This window comes from Hylobates moloch, unplaced genomic scaffold (genome assembly GCF_009828535.3).
Source record: "Hylobates moloch isolate HMO894 unplaced genomic scaffold, HMol_V3 SCAFFOLD_5, whole genome shotgun sequence".
In the NCBI taxonomy this organism is placed as follows: domain Eukaryota; kingdom Metazoa; phylum Chordata; class Mammalia; order Primates; family Hylobatidae; genus Hylobates; species Hylobates moloch.
In genome coordinates this window covers 70,627,612-70,650,944 of record NW_026652280.1, presented here as the reverse complement: position 1 = coordinate 70,650,944, position 23,333 = coordinate 70,627,612, and the positions used below count along the sequence as shown (strand labels likewise).

Sequence of the window (23,333 nt, the reverse complement as noted above, 5' to 3'; positions counted from 1 at the left end):
CATAAGATCAGCTTAAGCAGTCCCTATTTCATTTGGAAAAGTGAGTGTATAGATGCTGCTTTCAACCACCATCTACAAAGCAATGAAAGTTTAATAAAGGACAAGGAAGGACAAACTGAATCAGCTGACAGTGGCCAGTTAGACCAATGCCTAAAAGATCTGTAGAGCTTCGAAAAAAACTAGTCCAATTCCTACCACACATACTCCTCTACCCCCAGGATTCTGACTTCATAGGTCTGGGAACTATTCTGACCCTGCACTTGAACTTTTTTAAAACTTCCCAGGTTAATTCACCTACTCAGAATGGTAATAGTCTTTAAGAATCATCTGAACATCATTTGAAAGGGAAATGAACAATAATGGAGACGAGCCAAATACAATTGACTGTTTAAAGGCTTTTTTCTTTAAGATATTTTTGTAAAAATCACTTAATGGAACACCATCAAAACAAATCAGCAGTCACACACACACACACACACACACACACACACACACACCTATATCATCTACTCAGTTCACATTAGTTCCAGAGATTACTACTCACCCTGAACCACCTATTTTTTCTTGTAGGAACCAGCTAAGTGTAGCTGTTCTAAATGATTCACCCTGGTATTCACTCCAGAAATAAAAAATGTATACAGTGATGACAAAGGCAGGATTTTGAGGATGTACAAGTCCTTCTTGGTGCTCAACAGTTTCCAGAAAGATTCAGAACCTATATAATTACTTGTGATAGACTAAGATGCAAACAAAACTCACATCTTTGATATGAAGTTGTCAAAATATTGAGCAGAGAAGGTACTGTTTCAGAATCAACAGTATTCCTTCCTTTCTCCTCCATCTATCCCTCCCTCCACTCAGCACTTTTTTAACTAAGACTGGGCTCTGCTCCAAGTACAGTGCTAGGTCCAGGGTGGGATAACAAATGAAAATCCACATGGGACCCCAGTGGTTTTCTGAGGGACCCCAGTAGTCACTCAGGGAAGATATAACTACTTATAAATTGAGAATATAAGGTCCTAAGGACATTGAGAGAAAAAAGAGATTATGTCTGACTAAAGGGATTTGGAATGGCCTAGTCTAGTTATTCCCAAGGTAAATGTGATTTTTTTAAAAAAGGACAAAAGTCTTGGCAAGCAAAGCAAGAAAACAAAAAATAGTTCTTGTTAAATATTAGTTTTTGTTTATCTTGGCACATAGTAGGCTCTCAGTAAAGATATACTGAAAAAATAAACATGCCCATAGATAAAAAAAAAAAATCCTTCTCTGAAGCCCTAGCAAGAAATGGTCAATCAAGAGCAGTTCACCTACATATCAGTGTGCCCTGGCAAAGCCCCAGAAGGGCGAGAGTGGGGACAAGAGCATCCATGCAAGAGTGAACTACAAAGCAGAGCTCAAGAAAGACAAGATGGAGAAGAACATCTGTGCAAGAATAAACTGAAGAGCAGAACACCGGAAGGACAAGAATGAGAAGAGCAGAATCTGTACAAGAGTGAAGTACACAGCACAGCCCCAGGAGGACAACAGTGGGGAGAAGAGCATCCGTGCAAGAGTGAACTACATAGCAGAGCCCCAGAAAGACAAGAGTCGGGAGAAGAGCATCTGCACAAGAGCAAACTGTACAGCAGAGTCCAGAAGGACAAGAGCGAGGAGAAGATATTTACATGAGAATGAACTGCCTGGAAGAGACCCAGCAGGAATAGAGCTTACCCCATCCAAACACAGAAAGAAGGGCAGGGTGGCTACAGCACAGTGAGGGAGTGGGGCAAAAGCACAGGTTGAGGACACGAAGGCAGGATGTGGCCAAGCCGTGCAGAGTCATGAGCATCAAGGTCAAGAGACTGAATTTTATTCTAGGTTAAAGGGAAACCAAAGAAGGGTTTTATCTAGGAACGTGGCATAATTTAATTTTAATTTTACAAGAATAATCCAGATGCTGTGTGCAGCATCAATTGGATAGGGTAAGAAGGGAAGCTCAAGTGGGGAGATCCATTTAGAACATATTTTCAGGCCTTGCTGAGAGACTGTGGCTGCTTAGTGAGGATTGTGGCAGTGAGTAGAGAAAAGTGGACTGATTTCAGACAGAATTTGAAGATAGAATTCAGAGGATTTGTTGGTGGTGACAGACAAAGCCCCAAGAAATCCATGTCACATCAGTGTTTCTGGCTCAAGCAGCTGGGTAAATGGAGCTTCTATTAACCTTGATGGGTAAGTCAGTGGGAAGAAGGAGTGGAGGTAGAGGAAGGAGCTGTATCTCCCTCTCCCAGACATATGACCAATATTTTCAAAGCAATATGGGGAACCTATTTACATTAAGTGGGTGGAAATTCTATTTCAGGGGTATTTACAATTTAAAGGAGGAAAGAAGTACAAAGAAGTGACTGGGATTCCTTGAGTGATGCAGGTTCTCTGGAGTTGGGACAGATGGCATGAGGGGTAGGACTCTGGTTCCTCTCATCTCAGCCCTACTCTACCCCCAAGAAAGGAACACTGGGGCTCTGCAGTTGCCTCACACAAGTTTCCCATGTGGGTATTTGTGGTTATTTGCAATTCAGATGCATGAAATCACCTATCAAATCATGCAAAGACAGAACAACACATTCCAAGAAATTGTAAAAATATTGATCTAAAAAGATCGTTAAAGGTGAAAGGCATTTTTGGAGCTTTGATTCTTTGAAAAAGGCAGAGAAGAGGTACCTGCTGTTAAATGTTGCTAAATTAATTAAATGGGCGAAATAAAAATGAAGATTAATCTGTAATCATTTCATTTAAATAGTTTAAAGATACTTTAGCTGATTTCCTCTTTGCTAATTATTTAAATCATTTTTGTTATGAGTTGTATATTCAAGTCCATGCTAGGCAATGTCCACTCAATGAACATATTGTCAATAATAATATCCCTGCCTTTTTTTTTTTTTTTTGAGACAGAATCCCACTCTGTCACCCAGGATGGAGTGCAGTGGCATGACCTTGGCTCATTGCAATCTCTGCCTCCCAGGTTCAAGCGATTCTCCTGCCTCAGTCTCCTGAGTAGGTGGGACTACAGGCGCATGCCACCACACCCGGCTAATTTTTTATATTTTTAGTAGAGACAGGGTTTCACTGTGTTAGCCAGGATGGTCTCAATATCCTGACCTCATGATCTGCCCACCTTGGCCTCCCAAAGTGCTGGGATTTTAGGCGTGAGCCACCACGCTTGGCCGCCTTTGTACACAATGAAGGTGGCTCTCACTGACTATCCCAAGGGCCTGCCCCACAGGTGTGTTGGTATCAGAGGACAGGATGAGTGGGCATCCATGCTCTCACCTGGTGACCAGGGATGTGGCTGGAAGACTCTGGGGGAATAAAGTCAGTCATGGACTCAAAGTTAACTAGCCTGTGATAAATACCAAAACTTTCCGGAAGACAATAAATAGATCCATGACTTCCTCCAATAAAAAATCATCTCTTCTACTTAAACTAATGGCATCTAAAACTATTAGGATTAAAAGCTTTGTCCAAATTGTGAATGTGTTTTACCCCAAGAAGGCAGACCAAGTGTCCGTCATTTTGAGGTATGTATGACAGGAAGTTTTGCCCAGGTTCTGAAAGTGACCTTAAGGACCAGCAAAGGGAGTCGCCCACTTTACCACTAAGAGTGGCAGTGACAGCCTTTAGCACAACCACAAAGAAGGCTTTTCATTCACACTAAGTCATGAAGTGCAAAGTTTGCAAGGCAACTGGGCAGCCGTTCAGCTTCTTACCATTCTGAATGGTTCCATGTTTCAAATGATCATGTCTGTGTGCTTGAAGAAATAGGATCCAGGAAATTTAAAGCTGGAAACTTTAGACTAAATCTCAGGCTAGAACTGAGCACATGTTGAAAGCCTAATTAGAAGACAATAAAATGATTGATTTCTCTCAGTCTTTGTCTCTTACTCTTTAAAAAAAACAGCAACTTGAACCTCAGAGTTGAGACTTGAAGCAGAGCCCATTTGGTCATGTCATGTGCTAGGATGCAGATGCTGTGACAGGCTAATGGACACTAGGAATTAGAATGCAGGGCGCAAAATCTTTGAGGTCCAGAATAAATTTAGCAGGACTTAGTATTGCATCCCTGAATTTTTAGCAGATGGGGATGACTTATAATGGAATATTCTTTTTATCCTTCATATTTGACTTGTCAGTCTATTAAGAAGCTGCCTCTTTACACAGGCTAAGTCATAACCACAAATCCTATTTGAATAAGCATTTGATTTATCAGAATTTGGCTTAATAATACATTAAAATATTATCTAAAAAATAAGGCCTCAAATCTCATGTAATAGCTAGAAAGAATTGTAAGCATAGGATTATACAAGATAATGTCAGTTTGGTGAAATGATATATTGTTTTATTATGTAAATAACCCTTTTCTATTCAATTTAATCTTCATAATACAACTCTTCTTATTTAAGATTTCAGATCAGGAAACTTTTTCCCAGTTATGATTGATTTGTAGATCTGCTTCTGAATTAAAATGAACAAACGAACAAGACCACAGATGTGTCAGTTGAGAAAGAACCTTTGATGACATTTGAGGAGAAGGGTTTCCTTGCTGAAGTCGGCTCTCAGTAAAATGCAGGAGCAAGGCAGAGGCTCCCACTGCACTGCCATCTCCACTTCCACTGGGCGTTTTATGGGGAATCCTTGGATTTGTGAACACCTTTAAAACACCAAACTTGAGACTTACCAAATCAGTGAAGATTACAGAAGACCCAAGAGTCTTCCCCAGGGATTAGTTGCTGCTTTAAAACAACACTGCTTTTGAAAAGGAATTCTCACAAGCACCAGCAGATTAATCCTGCCATTTCTCCATTCAGATAAATGAAAGAAGAAATAATGCCAGCAAACACTGTTCTTTCAGTATCCTTAAAAACCAAACATTCTAGAGTGCAAATTCCAAGATTTATAAGCAGCAGGAAATATGCTGTGGAGTCAAAAATAAAATAAATCCCCTGCTTATTTTGGCCAGGTACTTTTATTCCTTTCAGATTCAAGTCCAGATTGTCACATGGAAGCAATTTTTCCTTGTGAATTAATCTCAGAAGATTCACCCACCCCCCTGTTCCTCCTGGGCTACCTGATGGGCTGGAATGTGACAAGAGAATAAAAATCAATTATGTAAAATAGCCCCAAACAAATGTAACTGAGAAGGAAAATAATGCCATAATTATGACATTTAGTATTTTCAATGTCCCTAATAAATAATATTTAGAGTATCTGTCCATCTTATTGTTATCTTTAAATAATGTGATTAATAATACATAAGGCTTACATATTCAAGCAAATTTCAAATGGAAGTGAAGTATCCTAAATCTATCTCTGAAAATTGAAATCAGGAAGAAAATGTGACTTTAGAATTAACCCATGTGACTGCATTGTGTTCTTTTCTTCATCAGATGAATGGCACCTCATCATGACCTCACAGCCATGGCTTTTGTTGATCAATGTAGGCTTTCTTAGTCCTATGGCAAACAGCATTTGTCCTTGGTCAAGTAAGTTATTTTTATAAGAAGCTTTGTAAATCATTCATGGTTATCTGTTATGAATGGCACAGAAGAGATTCTTTTACTGAGTGGGTTGGCCTCAAAATATCTTCCCATTTAAGTTTCAATAATTCTAAGAGGAACATTGGAATTTGAAATTGCACTGCTACCTCTCAAATTGGAAAAGGACAAAATGAGCAGAGCAAATAGCAATTTATCTAAGCAAGCAAAATGAGCAGGCACTGTGGCAGGTGCTTCTTATTAGAAATTTTATTTAGCATTCACAACTACTAGGTCTCTCTTTTGTAGAAGAAGAAAGAGAAGAAACAATTGTCTCAGCATCATACACTAGGTGGCCTCCATGTCTGACTTCTAAGTCCACTCAATTTTCAATAATTATCCTTTCCCCTCCTTCTATAGTTATTATTTATGAGGATAATAATGCATGCAGGGCTTGAAATCTGGATGACGGGTTGTTGGTTGCAGCAAACCACCATGGCACATGTATACCTATGTAACAAACCTGCACTTTCTGTGCATGTATCCCAGAACTTAAGTTAAACAAAAAGAAAAACAGACAAACAAGCAAACAAAAACTTGCCTTTATAAATCATAAAAATAACAAATACCCAGTCTGAAGAATCTGAGTTACTGGTTTACTTTCCCCAAACTTTGGCAAATTTTGGTAAAGATTATTTAATGACTTTATTTAAGTAAAGTCATTTTCAAACTGTAAATGTAAAAAGTAGTCAAAATTTAAATCCTCTGTCTTACAATTGTAATGCCAACAAGAAGAAAAAGTACTCTTCCGTTTTTAGGACACTAATGCTTGCCTTATGGTGTCAAGTCTTGAAAATAAGATGTAAGTGGTTAGTAACGACTTTGACTTTACTATAATTACTGTTACACCAAGCATCATTTTAACATTTGCCTTAAAAGTAGCAGAATATTGATAAGCAAGGTGATTGCATATATTTTACCCATAAGAATTTTAGAAAATATATATATTTTTTAAGACAGAGTCTCACTCTGTCACCCAGACTGGAGGGCAGTGGTGCGATCTCGGCTCACTGCAACCTCCACCTCCTGAGTTCAAGTGATTCTCCTGCCTCAGCTTCCTGAATAGTTAGAATTACAGGCACGCACCATCACGCTCAGCTAATTTTTGTATTTTTAGCAGAGACAGGGTTTCACCATGTTGGCCAGGCTGGTCTCGAACTCATGACCTCAGGTGATCTGCCCACCTGGGCCTCCTAAGGTACTGGGATTACAGGTCTGAGCCACAGTGCCTGGCCAGACAATGTCATTTCTAGTTTGCATAGGTTTATTGAATTATATCCCTCCTTTATTGTTTTTTAAATAAGCATACAAGGCAATTGTCTGCTTTCTTGTGAACCACATAAATCATTTTCCATAAGTGAGAATTTTCCTCCCTCAATGCCTTAGTGGTTAACATTCTCAATATAAGTAACTTCAATTAACTTCAGTTTTATAAGTTTAATATCTTGCCAAAGCTTATGACTGAAAACATTTAGTACTTGCAAGCGTTTTGCATCAAATGTCCAAATCAAATATTTTAGTCACTTTTTCCTTTATAAGTGTTATCTTTCCACTAATAAATCAATTACTTTTTAAATTGATGTCACCTAACCTCACCTAACAAAGTACAATTATTAGAACATAACAGTGTCCTGAGGCTGGTCAGGGGGCAGCATGAGAGCTGTCTGACAGCTCTTTTACCCAAGGATGAAAACAGGACAAGCTTCCAATTCAGCAGTTACTCCTGAAACCTTTCAACCAGCTAGCAAACATGCATTTCATTCATTATTTTTACCTTTTTAACATTCTCACACTTTTCCAAATATGTATGTTTTTCCCCCTTGGAGTGCTTTAAAACAACTTGATCAAAGCATGCCAAGTTAACACCACTCCACTGAGCAGGACAAGATGCACAGACTGGAAAGCTGCCCTGCAAGGAGGAATTCATTTTTTCCCCTAAAACTACCAGATGTTACTTCTTTAAATATTCTGCAATAACTAAGGTACCCAGACCAATTGAACCATAACACTACGTATGACCTTGCACGGTTAGCCTCCGAGATAATATCACATGATAGTTTAGGGTGGTGGGTCAAAGCCTGGCCCTTACCTATGAACACCCCGAGCCCGTCTTCTCATGGCTAAGGTGTGAACCAGAGTGTCTGCCCACTGGGACTGCACGAGGGTGTCATGCAATGTGACAGTAAACGTTTATGTCAAGCACTGTGAATCATAACCTGCTCTGTAAGCTCAGCTGTTATTATCATAGTTCTGCAACATATTAAGGGTCAAGGTCCTCAGAAATCAAAGAAGGAAGAGACATGGAGTTGGATTTACCAATTCTTCATTTTCAAACTCCAGGTTACTCTGTGCTGCTTCGTCTGTCACAGGTTTCTGAACAATGTTTCTACAGAGGAGCCAGATGGTCAGACTAGCAATGAACATCCCGATGTCAGGTACAAACACTCTGATCCCATTGCCAGCATCAGCTCCCTTTAAGCTATAAAGGAAAAAAAAGGGGGGAGGGGAGAAAATTTAGTTCTTATATTTCTATGGTTAAACTGCCTTATAGGATGTTTTGGTCTTCTCAATGATTTAAAATAAAAGATGCTCAGTTTCTCCCTAGAAGGTACAAGAAAGCTTTTTATTGACCTCAGTGTCTCACAAAATCTACACATTCAGGAAGATTCCAGTGTTCCCTGGAGTTTCAGAAATATTATAAAGAACTCTTGAACCAATTCTCACTCCTAAAACGTCCTAATGGACTATGTTTTTGTTAAATAAGCAACATGTCCAGTACAAATGCAGTTGTTTGCAATCTAGCTGAAGCAGTGTAAAACTAAATACATACTAGCAGCTAGAAGATGTTTTACTTTTGATACAAGTCAAAGACACAAGGAAAATAGAGAAAATGTTAAAGTAATCCTGGAATCCAGGACCTCTTCATTATTTTGTATACTTGGTTGATTTTGTCTTCTGTATTGTTCCAAGAAAGGTGGATCCAGTACATTTTTTCTTTTAATCCCAGAGAAACAACACTGAACTTAGAAGATCTGAGTTCAAGTCCAAGTCTGAAACTTAGTAGCTGCATCCTGCTGGGGGCTTCTCACAGCCATCTGTTCCGCCGTGCTGAAGAAGTAATACTATTTGCCTTCCTTATTTTGTTCAAGTGATATGAGATACTAGGTCATGGTTTTAGAAGAAAATATAAATATATATACATGAAATAATGTTTGTGAAAGTTCTTTGTAAAGAATGAAACACATATTTTCACTAAGCCTACATTTTGAGAAGAGCAGCATCAATTGACATTTAGATAATTTTCACACATATAGGGCATTTTTATTATAACTGAGATCCTGAAACAAATATATTTAATAATATAGCAGGCAGCAAAGGCCAGGAGGTGAACTGGAGAGTAGAAAGGGCTTCAACTGGAAAAGGAGGAGAGATCTGTCTGGGAAGGTAATACAAACACCATCTGTGATTTTGGGAGGCGTCCAGGGGTAATGAATATGGGAATGAGAGGCAGTATACTGAGTTGCCAGCATAGTTGGCCAGCACACATCACCTCAGCTGAAATGTGTTCTGGCTAAGCTCACTCTGCTGCAAGACACCAGAGCTTAATAGGCACTGGCAGACTTCTCACACCATTCAGCACACGACACAGGCCAGCCATGTCCTTCATCCGGTGCTAGACGCCTGCCCTGTGTGCCTTTGCAACACTGAGCAACTGGGCTTGCAGTGCTCTAGCAATGTGTAGTGCTGTAACCACAGTACCTATTACTATTATTAAAAGCCACATGAAGAGTGATTCCTGGCATGTTCTCTGCTCACTCATATAATATAAAATAAGCTGTAACAAGAAAAAGCTAATGAAATGACTAGGTGATATGAAGAAAAAGTTATACAGACTTAGGTTTACAAAATGAGTTTAAAATAGGGAAGATACAGGTAGAGGAGTCAAGAGTCTGTACCAGCATTAAAACTTCCGGGGAAGATAAGACGATCCATGGAAAAATCAAGCATAGAACTTCAAAGGAGGGTTAAGTCTTTGAAAAAATGTTTATCAGAGATACAACTTACTTAGGGAAAGGAAGCAAAAGATAGAGCAATACACCATGTAAATACATACATATATACATATATTCATATGCACTTTAAGTGAATACACACTGTATTCATTTACATTATATATTATATGTTTTGACAGAAACATTTAAAAATAATAAATAGCAAGAACCTTGGCATCTAGAAATAGCTACTGTTAATATTTTGGAAAATAAAAGTTATCAATAATACCTACCATTTACTGAGCAGTTACTTCGTGCTAAGAGCTTTAGACACATTATTAATTAATCCAACCAACCATCATATTGAGTTAGCTATTATTATTCTTTTACATGTGAAAAGACTAAGGCTTCAAAAGGCAATCTAACTTCACAAAAGCCACATAGAGAATAGAATTATACTCCATTCTCCTTACGTTCACTTTTATGCTTTCAACCGCTTTCCCATGTATGTATCCACATGGCCTTCCTTTCCAATCTTCCTTCTATACATGGATGTGCACATTTATAGTTAACAAAACTAGGTTCATTATTTACCTACTGTTTGCAAGCTGATTTGTTCATTTAACATGTCATTAACATTTTTACAACTCATTGATGATTTATTTTTATATATCATCATACTAATGGACAGACAATATTTATTTAACTAGTCAACTACTGTTATAAATAGAATGTTTCCACGTATTTGTTACTATAATGTACATAAAAATTAAAACTTAAAGAGTCTTCTAATCTAGGATCTCCTAGGAATCAATCTTCAATCTAATCAGATTTGCTTTAAAAAATGGTGTAGCCTGAAACTATGAAACTACTAGAAGAAAATGTGAAAACTGCTAGAAGAAAACTATAAAACTACTAGAAGAAAATATGAAACTACTAGAAAAAAACACTGTGGAAACATTTCAGAACATTAGTCTGGACAAAGATTTTTTTGGGTAAGACCTCAAAAGCACAGGCAACAAAAGAAAAAGTAGACAAATGGGATTATATCAAGCCAAAGAGTTTCTGCCCAGCAAAGGAAATAATAAACAGAGTGGAAAGACAACCTAGATAATTGGAAAAAATATTTGCAAACCATCCAGCTGAAAGGAATTAATAATCAGAATATATAAGAAGCTCAAACAATCTAATAGTAAAAATAAACAACCAATTAAAAACAGGCAAATGACTGAAATAGACATTTCTCAAAAGAAGACATACAAATGGCCAGCAGCTTATGTAAAAAAATGCTCAACATCACTCATCATCAAGGAAATGCAAATCAAAACCACAACGAGTTATCCTCTCACCCTAGTTAGAATGGTTATTATCAAAAAAGACCAAAAAAAAAATGCTGACAAGGATGTGGAGAAAGGGAAACCCCTGTATACTGTTGGTGGAAATGTATAATAGTGTAGCCACAATAGAAAACAATATGGAGTTTCCTCGAAAACTTAAAAATAGAACTACTATATTATTCAGCAATCCCACTGCTAGGTATATACTCAAAAGAAAGGAAATTAGCATATCTAAGAGATATCTGCACGTCTATGTTTACTGTGGCACTATTCACAATAGTCAAGATATGGAATCAACTTGAGTGTCCATCAACAGATAAACGGATCAAGAAAATGTGCTATATATACACAATGGAATATTATTCAGCCATAAAAAAGAATGAAATCCTGTAATTTGCAGCAACATGGAAGAAACTAGAGGTCATTATTTTAAGTGAAATAAGTCAGACACACAAAGACAATGTTCTCATTCATGTGTCTGAGCTAAAAAAGTGGATCTCGTAGAGGCAGAGAATACAGAGAGGTGGGAAACAAAGGCTGAGAAGGATGGCAGGAAGGGAGAGCGAGGAGTAGTTGGTTAATGAGAATAAAAATAGAGTTATATAAAAGGAATAAGTTCTAGTGTTCAATAGCACAGTAAGATGACTATATTATTAATAATAGTTTATTGTATATTTCAAAATAGCTACAAGATTTAAAATATTCCCAACACAAAGAAATGGTAAATGTTTGAGGTGATGGATACCCCAATTACCCTGATTTGATCACTTTATATTGTATGAATGTATCAAATATCACATGTGCCCCAAAATATGTACAATTATTACAAATCAACTTAAAAAATGATCTGGAAGAGGAACTGTCCTGTGAAAGCTTCATTTTTACAAATGGCCTCTAAACTCTTACCCCATTTTAAAAAATGCTTGTGCTAAAGGTTTTAAAATACAGCAAATTCCTTTCATTTGGAGAAAGAGTAAGAAAATCCAATTAAGAGAGCTTCATCCAAACTACATTTATATTATAGTAATGAAATCTGATGAATGAATTCATCATAGGAAAATTGCAGAGATTCATTGTATACTTTTAAAGTCTACCTAATATGATTGAAAAGGTTAAACTACAATTAATACCATTGGAATGAGAAAAAATGGGGATCAAGGAATGAGAAAAAATGGGGATCAAGAAAAGAGACCAGTAAGAACAAAGGCCAGGCTTGGATGGCTGTTTCAGTGTGGGGCTGAGGTCAGGAGTCACAGCAGGTTGGTACTACTCAGGTGGATTTTTGGCAATCGATTATTATAGCTCTTTCATGGAAAACAAATTGACTGTGTCATTTTATGAAAAGCACCATCCAAGCACAGTTGAGAGAAAAAGACTTCTTAAATTAAAGTAACAAGAACTCCAGCTGTGGCCTCAGCTGCTTCTTACACCACAACAGACAGAGCAGGAAAGCCAGAGCCTTATACCTTTCCCACCTGTGGATTGCATTAAGCCCCAATTTGCAAACATCACTTTGAGGCAACAGTCTCAGCTTTGTGCTTCTTGGTCCCAAAAGAGACATTTTATAACATACATATATTAAGGGAATAAATGAATGTAGTTTGCTAAAGCAATTACTCCACCCGCTGTGATAGAATTTAGCTACTGAATCCAGAATTGGGCTGCGACCCCTACTTAGAATGGAATCATTCAGCCATAGAGGTGCTAAACTATTAACTACTACTCTTGGCTTGCTGAGTTAACAAAGCAGTGCATTCATAATACTGCCATTGCAGAAACAATGATACTTTTGAAAAGTATGCACCATAAACAGGTCATAGTCTGACTGATATGTCATTTGGAGACCATCTTATCAATCGTGTTTCCTTCTTCAGTGCTTACTAAAGTACATTTATCAGAATGCCAGTCCTCAGAAATGCATTCCATTAAAGCAAAACAAAACAAGATAAAAGAGAAAAACGAAACAGTCATTGGTCCAGTAAATGTGAGAGACTCACAATGCATACTATTATACTAAAAGACTTGAGAAGTTCTGTAGTAAAACAATTACATTTATTTGACCTGGAAACCATTTCTTACCACTTTCTTCTAAGACTATTACATGAGACAGAGCTAGTGTGCAAGGAGCAGCTTTTGGGAAGTGCTGGGCTAGAGAATCTTCCTTGGTCTCTGTTTCTCTTTGAAATGAATGAATAACTTGGAAACTATACTAACATACATAATTATACATATACCTTCTCTATACATTTAGTTTTTAATAAGCCTTTAATAATTCGGAAGTCGGTAAATTTCACTTCATTCCCTCATCTAGTCGCCCAACTACCCATCCGTTCACTAAGTCAGTCATTGAAATTATGGAGCTGGATGAGAATTAGAAATAGTCTAGTCCATTTCCTCATCTTACAGATTGTGGAAACCAATGAGTTTTGAATGGCTGGTTCAAACACACAGTTAGAGACAGAGCCTGACAGCAAGCTCAGAATTTTTACTTTCTCACTTTGTGTTTGGAGGCAACACTCACTACATGGGCTCCCCTCGCCCATTGTCCACCTGATGCAACAGGCCTCCTCAACCCACCACTGCTCAGAAAATGCCCTCTCAGGGGCTGCCCCTGCTCTCCCAACTGCAAGGCCCAAGTGACCCATTCCAATTCTCATCACATTCCACCTCCATGCTGCATTTGACAAGCAAGACCAACCCCTTCTACTCTCAAATCTCCATTCCCATGGTTTTCTTCCACTCTCTTGTAACTCTCTACCTACCTATGAATATCCATGAAAACTCATGTTGCTGGGAAGCCCCACTAAGAAATTCTGAATTGGGTTATAGCCACCAGACTCTTCTCTACGTCCTACTTAAATGTTGATGAGTCCACAAAATTCTGCTCTTCATTTATTTTTCTTCTCACTCTACATGATCACCCTGGATGATCTCCATCCCCAAGGCCCTAATCAGCATCCACATGGTGACTTATTTATTCATTTCAGTCAGAATCACAGATCAGTGAACATTCTCTAGCACACCATTTCTCAAAAGCTGTTTCATGAACACTAGCTCTTTAGAATGTAATAGTGTTAGATGAAATTCTTAAGAAATGGTTTTAAGGGCAAATAATGTAATACCCAGTCCAACTCGTCCGCTGAGCAACATCAGCATATATCCATTTTCCTGCTGGATATCTGTACTTCAGTATCCAATGGATTTTCCACTTAATATTATTCTTACTCCAAATTAGCTCTTCCTCCTATATTCCTAATTTTGGAAAGCAGCGCTGTCATCAACCTAGTGACCAAAACAGAACCTGGAAGCTTCCATTCTCTCACTGAAAGACTGGAGGAGATTCTGACTTCTAACGTCTCATTCCCAGCCCTCCCCTTTATCCCCACAGCCCAGTCTGGCCTCTGGGTGACAGCAACAGCATCCTGATGATTTCTTCTCAGGTTGTCCCCTCTGCCAGCCAGGCCTCCACATTAATATCAGAGTTTAGTTTTTAGCAGCGTAAAGCTGATCATGTCAACCCCACGGCCCACAGGAAACATCCTCATTCCTGAGCGTGACACGGGGCCCTCCACGTCCCAGATCTGGTTTCCCTTATCCCTTGCCATCATTTCCCTCTACCTCAAATTCCAGCCATACTGAATGCACGTACCCAGAACGCATTCCCTCTGAGCGAGTGTGCAGTCTTCTCCCTTTGCCAACTTCTCCCAGTATGCTTCAGGTTCTCCTCATCTCTAAAAACACACCTGCCATGTCTCCTCTGTGAAGCCCTTCCTAATTTGCCCCTCCACACCCATTCCATAATAGAACGGACCGCCATCCCTCCACATGCTCCATCAGCAGACGATTAACACTGTGTCACTCACTGATTTACCAATCTGCCTAACAGAAGCCCTTGCCTGTTTCATCTCTGTTTCCCTAGGGAGCAGCATGGTAGATGGTGCAGTGTAAACCATCAGTAAAGGCTGGCTGGATGCATGCTAGCTCTAGGACATATCGTTGCCTCTTCAAATATTTGTTCTTTTCATCATGATAGTTTGTGCAAAGCACTGTTGAAGAATTAGATGAGACACCTACCATAAAGAGCTCTGTAATTCAGCTCGGGGAAGATAATACACAAACACTAAGAGGAGGGAACAATACTGTTGCCTGGTAATGGCATGGATATCACAGAGAGTTTACAAATAAAGTTTCAGGCCGGGCGCGGTGGCTCACGCTTGTAATCCCAGCACTTTGGGAGGCCGAGGCGGGCAGATCACGAGGTCAGGAGATCCAGACTACGGTGAAACCCCGTCTCTACTAAAAATACAAAAAAATTAGCCGGGCGTGGTGGCGGGCGCCTGTAGTCCCAGCTACTCGGAGAGGCTGAGAGGCAGGAGAATGGCGTGAACCCGGGAGACGGAGCTTGCAGTGAGTCGAGATTGCGCCACTGCACTCCAGCCTGGGCGACAGAGCGAGACTCCATCTCAAAAACAAAAAACAAAAAACAAAAAACAAATAAAGTTTCAGTTATTTGCACACGCAGATTTCATTGTCAAAATTGGAAGCTATAAGTCATTAAAACATATGTTCATAGTTATTAAATAAATGTGTTGGAGAAAATATTTCAAGAACAAAAGAAATGAAATGTATCTAATGAACATTAAATGGCTCAATTTGACAGAATTTTTAATTCACTAATTCAAAAAAATTATTAAGCATTTACTATGTGCCAGGCACTGTCTCTAAGCACAGAGTATTGGTTGTGAAGTTATATATGAAGGAAGTAAAGTCAGAAACACAGGGTAAGGTCAGACCATACAAAGCTTGGATATTTTGGAAAAAAAAAAAAAAATCACATAACCAGAACTACAGAAGGACCTGAAGCAAAGGACAAACATGATCACCAAGGAAATGAAGGCTACAGGAGAAACAGTGACGTGGCTGCTGGTAGTGGAGGTGGTGTTTTCACAATGAGTGTCAGGTGTGGTTAGGACTTTCAGGTGCAGAGGTGAGACTTTAAACTGAAAGCCACATGGAGTTTGTGCCTGGGAGCAAAGTCATGACTGATGAGGTAGGTTCGAGAGTTTTCTTCTCACATGTGTTGGCTAAAGTCAAGAGAGTAAATTAGATTATCCAGGGACAGTGCATAGCATAAAATATGTGTGTAAGGTTCTCTAACCTAATCATAAGTATACACTACAGGGCATTTAACAATAAATTAAATTTCATTTCAAGCCAATTCTGCATGGAATCAGGCTAACCAGGTTTTGTGTAGATGAAGTCTCATTTTATTTTATTTATTTATTTTTTTATTGTACTTTAAGTTTTAGGGTACATGTGCACAATGTGCAGGTTTGTTACATATGTATCCATGTGCCATGTTGGTGTGCTGCACCCATTAATTCACCATTTAGCATTAGGTGTATCTCCTAATGCTATCCCTCCCCCCTCCCCCCCCCCCACAACAGTCCCTGGAGTGTGATGTTCTTCTTCCTGTGTCCATGTGTTCTCATTGTTCAGTTCACACCCATGAGTGAGAACATGCGGTGTTTGGTTTTATGTCCTTGTGATCATTTACTGAGAATGATGATTTCCAGTTTCATCCATGTCCCTACAAAAGACATGAACTCATCATTTTTTATGGCTGCATAGTATTCCATGGTGTATATGTGCCACATTTTCTTAATCCAGTCTATGGTTGTTGGACATTTGGATTGGTTCCAAGTCTTTGCTATTGTGAATAGTGCTGCAATAAACATACGTGTGCATGTGTCTTTATAGCAGCATGATTTATAGTCCTTTGGGTATATACCCAGTAATGGGATGGCTGGGTCAAATGGTATTTCTAGTTCTAGATCCCTGAGGAATCGCCACACTGGAACTCCCATTTTAATAAATCAATGAGACCAATGTGTCCATTTTCCCAGAAAATGACCTAAGCTGCAGTGTTTTCCAGGTGCATGACAATGACATGTTTTACATGGAAGCACATACTAAACTACCTCAAACATCATGTTCTCTCGAACAGGCAAAAGAGTCCTTTCTAATCTTTTTTTTTTTTTTTTTTTTTTGAGATGGAGTCTTGCTCTGTTGCCCAGGCTGGAGTGCAGTAGTGCGATCTCAGCTCACTGCAAGCTCCGCCTCCCTGGTTCACGCCATTCTCCTGCCTCAGCCTTCTGAGTAGCTGGGACTACAGGCACCCGCCACCACGCCTGCTAATTTTTTGTATTTTTAGTATAGACGGGGTTTCACCATATTAGCCAGGATGTTATCGATCTCCTGACCTCGTGATCTGCCCGCCTTGGCCTCCCAAAATGCTGGGATTACAGGCGCGAGCCACCGTGCCCAGCCTCCAATCTTGTTAGAGTCATACTGATCTTATTTGTTCAGACAGTGATTATACCCCTTGAAAAGAACTCGAGGAAGCTGAAATTTCTAAATAACCTACCTGTCCATAAAGAGGAGACTAGGCATTAAATTATGGCATATCCATCAAATCAAATACTACACAGCAATAAATAAGTACAAGTGCATGTGTGATCCAGGTCTACATCTATGAATATGGGTGTATATCATAATGGTGAAAAAATGAGAAATATGCAAAATATAGATTGCTTAGCAATTCATGCATAAAAACTACTATAAAAATGACAAACACCTATTTTGGCGCAGGGGAGAGGGATACAATTAATGGTACTGGTAATGCATAAGTTCTTAAGCTTGGTGAAAGCTGGGTGGTAGATACAAAAGTGTGTCTTTAATACTTCAGACTGTTTTTAAAAGCTGCAACAGTCAGACTGCTTATATTTTCCCGTGCAGAACAAATATGAAAGATATTACACCAATTACTTTGGCTGGGATAATGACCAATTGAAGCACTGATGGCCATGCCTGAATTTGGTCTGATAAATTTATTAATCAAATTCAATTGCCATTCTCCTGTCAAAGACCAGAGAAGAAGCAAGACAGGTGGATATGCATGGGAAGACTACTTTATTTTTCTAAGTTTCAATTTCTCACCTTACAAAGTGACTTCTTAGGATCTTTCCAACTCCAAAATTTCATTTCTACCATGAATACCCAAAATAAGGTGGCAATGAAATTTAGATGAGACCAGGAAAGAAGAAAAATGTTGGAGTTTCAGGTATGGCTGGGAGGCATCCAGGTGAGAGGACCATCACAGTCATCTTCAGAAGTTCACAAAGAACAACTTTTCGGGGGCAAATCAGAGTTGGTGGAAAGGTCACCTTCAACTGAATTACAACAACATGACTAAAATGTCAAATGACCATTGTTTAAACAAATAGGAACTATTAAGATGGTTACCTAGTGGCTTCTGAAGTTCACACACTGAGAGATAGTCTACTTTTGTTTGTCTTAAACTTAAATATGACTCTGATGCAGGTGTCTTTAGTCACTTGGCTTCAATAACTTTAAAGGCAGATAAATAAAGTGAATGTATGTATAATAGCAAAAACTCAATAAAACGACAAGACCCCTGATTTCCATTTCAACTGCTTCCCACGTACCATATATATATATATAATTTCGATATGAGAGAGAGAGACTATGTGTATTTAATATCTGACCTCATATAGCAAGTCATGTGTGTGGCAAGACTAATATATTTGGTGTAAATAGAGAAAGGTTTAGATTGCAAACTCTGGAAAGAAATGTAACATTTATTGAAAATCACTTCCAATATTCAAATCAAGGGATTCCAAAGTTAATGACGCGTTAGAGAAAACAAACAGTTAGCTTGTTTCTGTGAAATTAGGTACCTTTTTTTAAACCACAAAACAGTCATTAAACGCAGATATCTAATTATGCTAAGGTATGAATTGTTGTTGGATTTCAGGAGATATATAGATATGTATGTATGTGTGATGTATTTTACATTGGTGGCTGGATTTGTGTGAGTGCTTTCAATGTAAAACACTGATTGAGTATTAAATCTACTAACCTCACTGTGAGAGTTGCTAATTTCCATTTGGAACACACAGTACTTTATTCTCCTAAAAGGGTATACCGGTTATTTATGAGGCAGCAGTTCTGTTAAAAGAGTCCTAACTCCCTGGCCCTGGCGGAGGGCATTCACAGAGGTGACAGTAGGATGCCGGGCCAAGGGGACCATCGCTTACTTGCCTTTATGCACTCTGCTCCTCAGGAGTCTGCTGAAACTGCCTGGGACTGACTCTTCCCAATTCTTTGCTCCATGAAAGATTATTACTAGCTTAGAGTCTACCACAGTGGGAGCATCAGATCATGGAAATTGGTATGAATGCTGCAAATCGGTACTTTTTTCCCTAGAGAGCCAGTTGTGAAACATTTACCAAAACACAACTGCTGCTATTGAACGACTACAACAAACAAAAGAATTGAACAACAACAACAAAAACTCCAAAACAATAAAACTCACTCCTTTTATCCTGTGACTCTCTTAGGTAAGTCATTAAAAATGCCCCCAAAACCTACAGCGTCAAATCCAAAGTCCTCCCTCAGCCTGGTGATCAGCCCCACGACAGTGCTCTTTTTTTTGCCATCTTCAATCTCACTTCTTGCTGATTCTAAACTGACACTCTTTCTTCCAGACTCCTCATCATCCCAGGACAGTGACAGAGTCATTCCAACATCCAGATCTCTGCTGATGCAGTTTCTATGACTTTGAATTTTCACCCGCCTCTTTTACACTTATCCTAATCAAAACTAATGTGTACCTTCTTAACTTGTTGAGGGCAATATTTAGGTACGGACAAGGTCATACACAGTATCCACTCGTCTCTCATCCTGTCACCTTCTCCAGGCATCTGAGAGCTCCCCATGTGTTCACTTGGCTGATTCTGTGACCATGACAGGACTATCGCCAAGAGAAGGCCACAGTGGCCTCTCTTTATCCTGAAATCCCCTCAGAAATACTTTCTTATTGCTTAAGAAAAATAATGATAGGTGGGGGCGTGGTGGCTCACGCCTGTAATCCCCGCACTTTGGGAGGCCGAGGCGGGTGTATCACGAGGTCAGGAGATCGAGACCATGGTGAAACCCCGTCTCTACTAAAAATACAAAAAATTAGCTGGGCGCAGTGGCGGGCGCCTGTAGTCCCAGCTACTCCGGAGGCTGAGGCAGGAGAATGGCGTGAACCCAGGAGGTGGAGCTTGCAGTGAGCCGAGATCGCGCCACTGCACTCCAGCCTGGGCGACAGAGCGAGAGACTCCGTCTCAAAAAAAAAAAAAAAAGAAAAGAAAAATAATGACAAAAATTCAGTGACCTAAGGCCTTTCTCTAGTTACCCCCTGCCCAACTTGAGAGAACTGTTCTGCCTCTTCTTGTATTTGACTTCAGCCTTCCTTTCTAGTTCCAAATCTTTTAATCTCAACTAGTAATATTTCAAAAACAACATTTGGGAATTGGCAAATTCTATTTAGTAAGGACATTAAAAATCTAATATATTAACTTCATTTGATACATACAATTACATTCAAACATATGAAATACAGGAAGAATGTTATCAGAAAGACAATTCTTTCTTTTTTATGCAAAGGTTTTCATTTAAAACATTTTTTCCCATTATCTCCTCCTTCTTTCCTCCCTGGCCTCTGGTAACCACCAATCTACTCTATTTTTATGAGATCCATTATTTTAGCTTCCACATATGAATGAGGACATGGGATAGTTGTCTTTCTGTGCATAGCTTATTTCATTTAAATAATCACCTCCAATTCCATCCTGACAAGATTTCATTTTTTTTTCATGGTTAAATAACATTCCATTGTGCATATGTACCACATTTTCTTTTTTTTTGAGATGGAGTCTCAAGGCTGGAGTGCAGTGGCGCGATCTCGGCTCACTGCAACCTCCACCTCCTGGGTCCAAGCGATTCTCCTGCCTCAGCTCCCTGAGTACCTGGGACAACAGGTGCCGGCCACCACCTCCAGCTAATTTTTGTATTTTTGGTAGAGACAGGGTTTCACCATGTTGGCCAGGATGGTCTCAATCTCCTGACCTTGTGATCCGCCTGCATCGGCCTCCCGAAGTGCTGGGATTACAGGCGTGAGCCACCGCATCCGGCCTATGAGTCCTACTTCTTTAGATTTTACATTTACATGTAATCGTGATGATGTGATATTTGTCTTTCTATGCCTGGCTTATCTAATATCCTCTAGATTAATCCAGGTTGTTGCAAATGAGAGGATTTCCTTCTTTTTATGGCTGAATAATATTCCACTGAGTATTTATTCCACATTTTCTTTATTCATCCATTGATGGACACAGCTTGATTTCCTGTTTTGGCTATTGTGATTAGGGCTGCAATGCATTTGTATGACAAAGGGGAAAATTCCACCATAACAGGCACAAAAACAGAGCCACACCACATGGCTCACATCCTGAAATGGCTTGCCTTCCAAGTGAGAAGCAAAGCACTGGCCACATTGCCCGGCTAGTGAGCCGCCTGCTTCGCAGAGGTGGGGCATAAGGACACCATTAACGACTATCAGAAATCTCCATACTTCTACCACACTGGCAGTGAACACAGTGCATCACATCAGATGTCCCCCCTGCTGGAATTAGTGCATCAAATAACTTGAGAAAAATTAACTAAAATTAATTTTACTGAAAGAAGATAAGATGCACAGGGGGTGGCTGCAACAGAGTAGCACATTTATCCTCTTTATAAACACTGGGTCAGGAGAAAAAAGCAAGAATCTTTGTATGTCACTACTAGAAGATAACAAGGAAGAGCGAAAACAGCACGAACTTTGGACTTAAATACCACAAACTGGACCCATTCCTTCTCATTTAATTCCACAAATATGTGTGAGTGTCTATCATATCATAGACATTTTGCCAAGCCCTAGGCTGACAGTGCTGAGAAAGCCAATGTGCTTTGTATGGGCCTGTGTATCTTAGGAGAGGCTGATATGGAAGAAAATACATTCCCGAAAAACAGATGAATGCAACACCACACGTGTATGGCAAGTTCAGCATAAAAAGGGAATAAAGCCGGGCGCGGTGGCTCATGCCTATAATCCCAGCACTTTGGGAGGCCGAGGCAGGTGGATCATGAGCTCAGGAGATCGAGACCATCCTGGCTAACACGGTGAAACCCCGTCTCTACTAAAAATACAAAAAATTAGCCAGGCGTGGTGGCAGGTGCCTGTAGTCCCAGCTACTCAGGAGGCTGAGGCAGGAGAATGGCATGAACCATGGAGGTGGAGCCTGCAGTGAGCCGAGATCGCACCACTGCACTCCAGCCTGGGCGACACAGCGAGACTCTGTCTCAAAAATAAATAAATAAATAAAAAGGGAATAAAACACTGTATTTGTCAAGGAAGTGATAGGAACAGTTCCCTCAGTTGGTGAAGTATGTGGTGGGGTTTGAAGGCAGTCTGAAACAACATGACGTGTCCACGGAATTATAAGCAAAATGATTTTGTTGTGATCTAGAAACGAGAACGAATGGTAGGAGGGAGGTTTGAAAGGTACCAGGGTCAGGGTCAGCGGGAACCTTGACTGTCTTCCTAAGTGTTTGGAGAGGTATTGGGGAACATTTATAAGCCACTCTCTTGTTATGTGAACATAAGGCAAGTCATTTAGCTTCTCGCTTTCCTGAATTACAAAGTGAAAAAAAATGATGCATCCCTCCTAAGGATATGAGAGTAAACTGAGATATTTGCTGTGCTCATAAATGGCCTGCTAGAAGAATTTCAGATGAGTGGCAGAGGCTGGGCTTGGGAGTGGACAGGGCTGTGGGCGTGGATTAAAAATGAGCCAGGGTTTGTTCCTGTTCAAGTCAAGTACATAGGTTTAGAAGCCAGGAGCAAACAAAATGTCAAGTGCAAAGAATCAAGAAGAAAATAAAGCCAGAATCCGAAGAAAACCTCACACAAAAGAGAATGTGTAAATAGGGCAAGCAGTTTGGGAGATGGATAAAAAGACAAAATCACTAACACACACACACAAAGTGTGGTGAACCAAGCAAGTGGAAGCTCAGTCCATATTCAAAGTGTGTGCTGATGGTGTTTTGTGCATTTGTGCATTTTGTGCATTTGTGTCAGATAAGTATGTGTACAGTATCCACCCTCATCCTGGGATGAGACATTTCAAGAACCCCAGTGGATGCTTGAAACGGCAGCTGGTACCAAACCCTCAATATATATATATTTTTATATATATACACACACACACACACATATATATGGTTTGGATATTTGTCCCCACCCAATGTTGAATTGTAATCCCCAATGCTGGGGATTACATATATATAAATATATATATAATTATAAATATATATTTTATATTTTATATAAATATAATTTATATTATATATAATTATAAAATATATTTTACATTTTATATAAAATAATTATATTATATATAATATAAATTATATATATATATAACCCACATTGGGGATTACAATCAAAAATATCCAAACCATGTGTGTGTGTGTGTATATATATA

General features: G+C 39.3%; 1 protein-coding gene across 3 annotated transcripts in view; it reads right to left on the bottom strand.

Moving 5' to 3' along the window:
• Positions 1-23,333, bottom strand: part of PIEZO2 (piezo type mechanosensitive ion channel component 2) — a 479,940-nt gene that overhangs the window by 191,191 nt on the left and 265,416 nt on the right. For all 3 annotated transcript variants that reach the window (XM_032152839.2, XM_058438662.1, XM_032152840.2), the window contains exon 5: positions 7,884-8,046. In XM_032152839.2, coding sequence (XP_032008730.1) covers positions 7,884-8,046 — 163 coding nt within the window. The remainder of the gene's footprint in view (positions 1-7,883; positions 8,047-23,333) is intronic.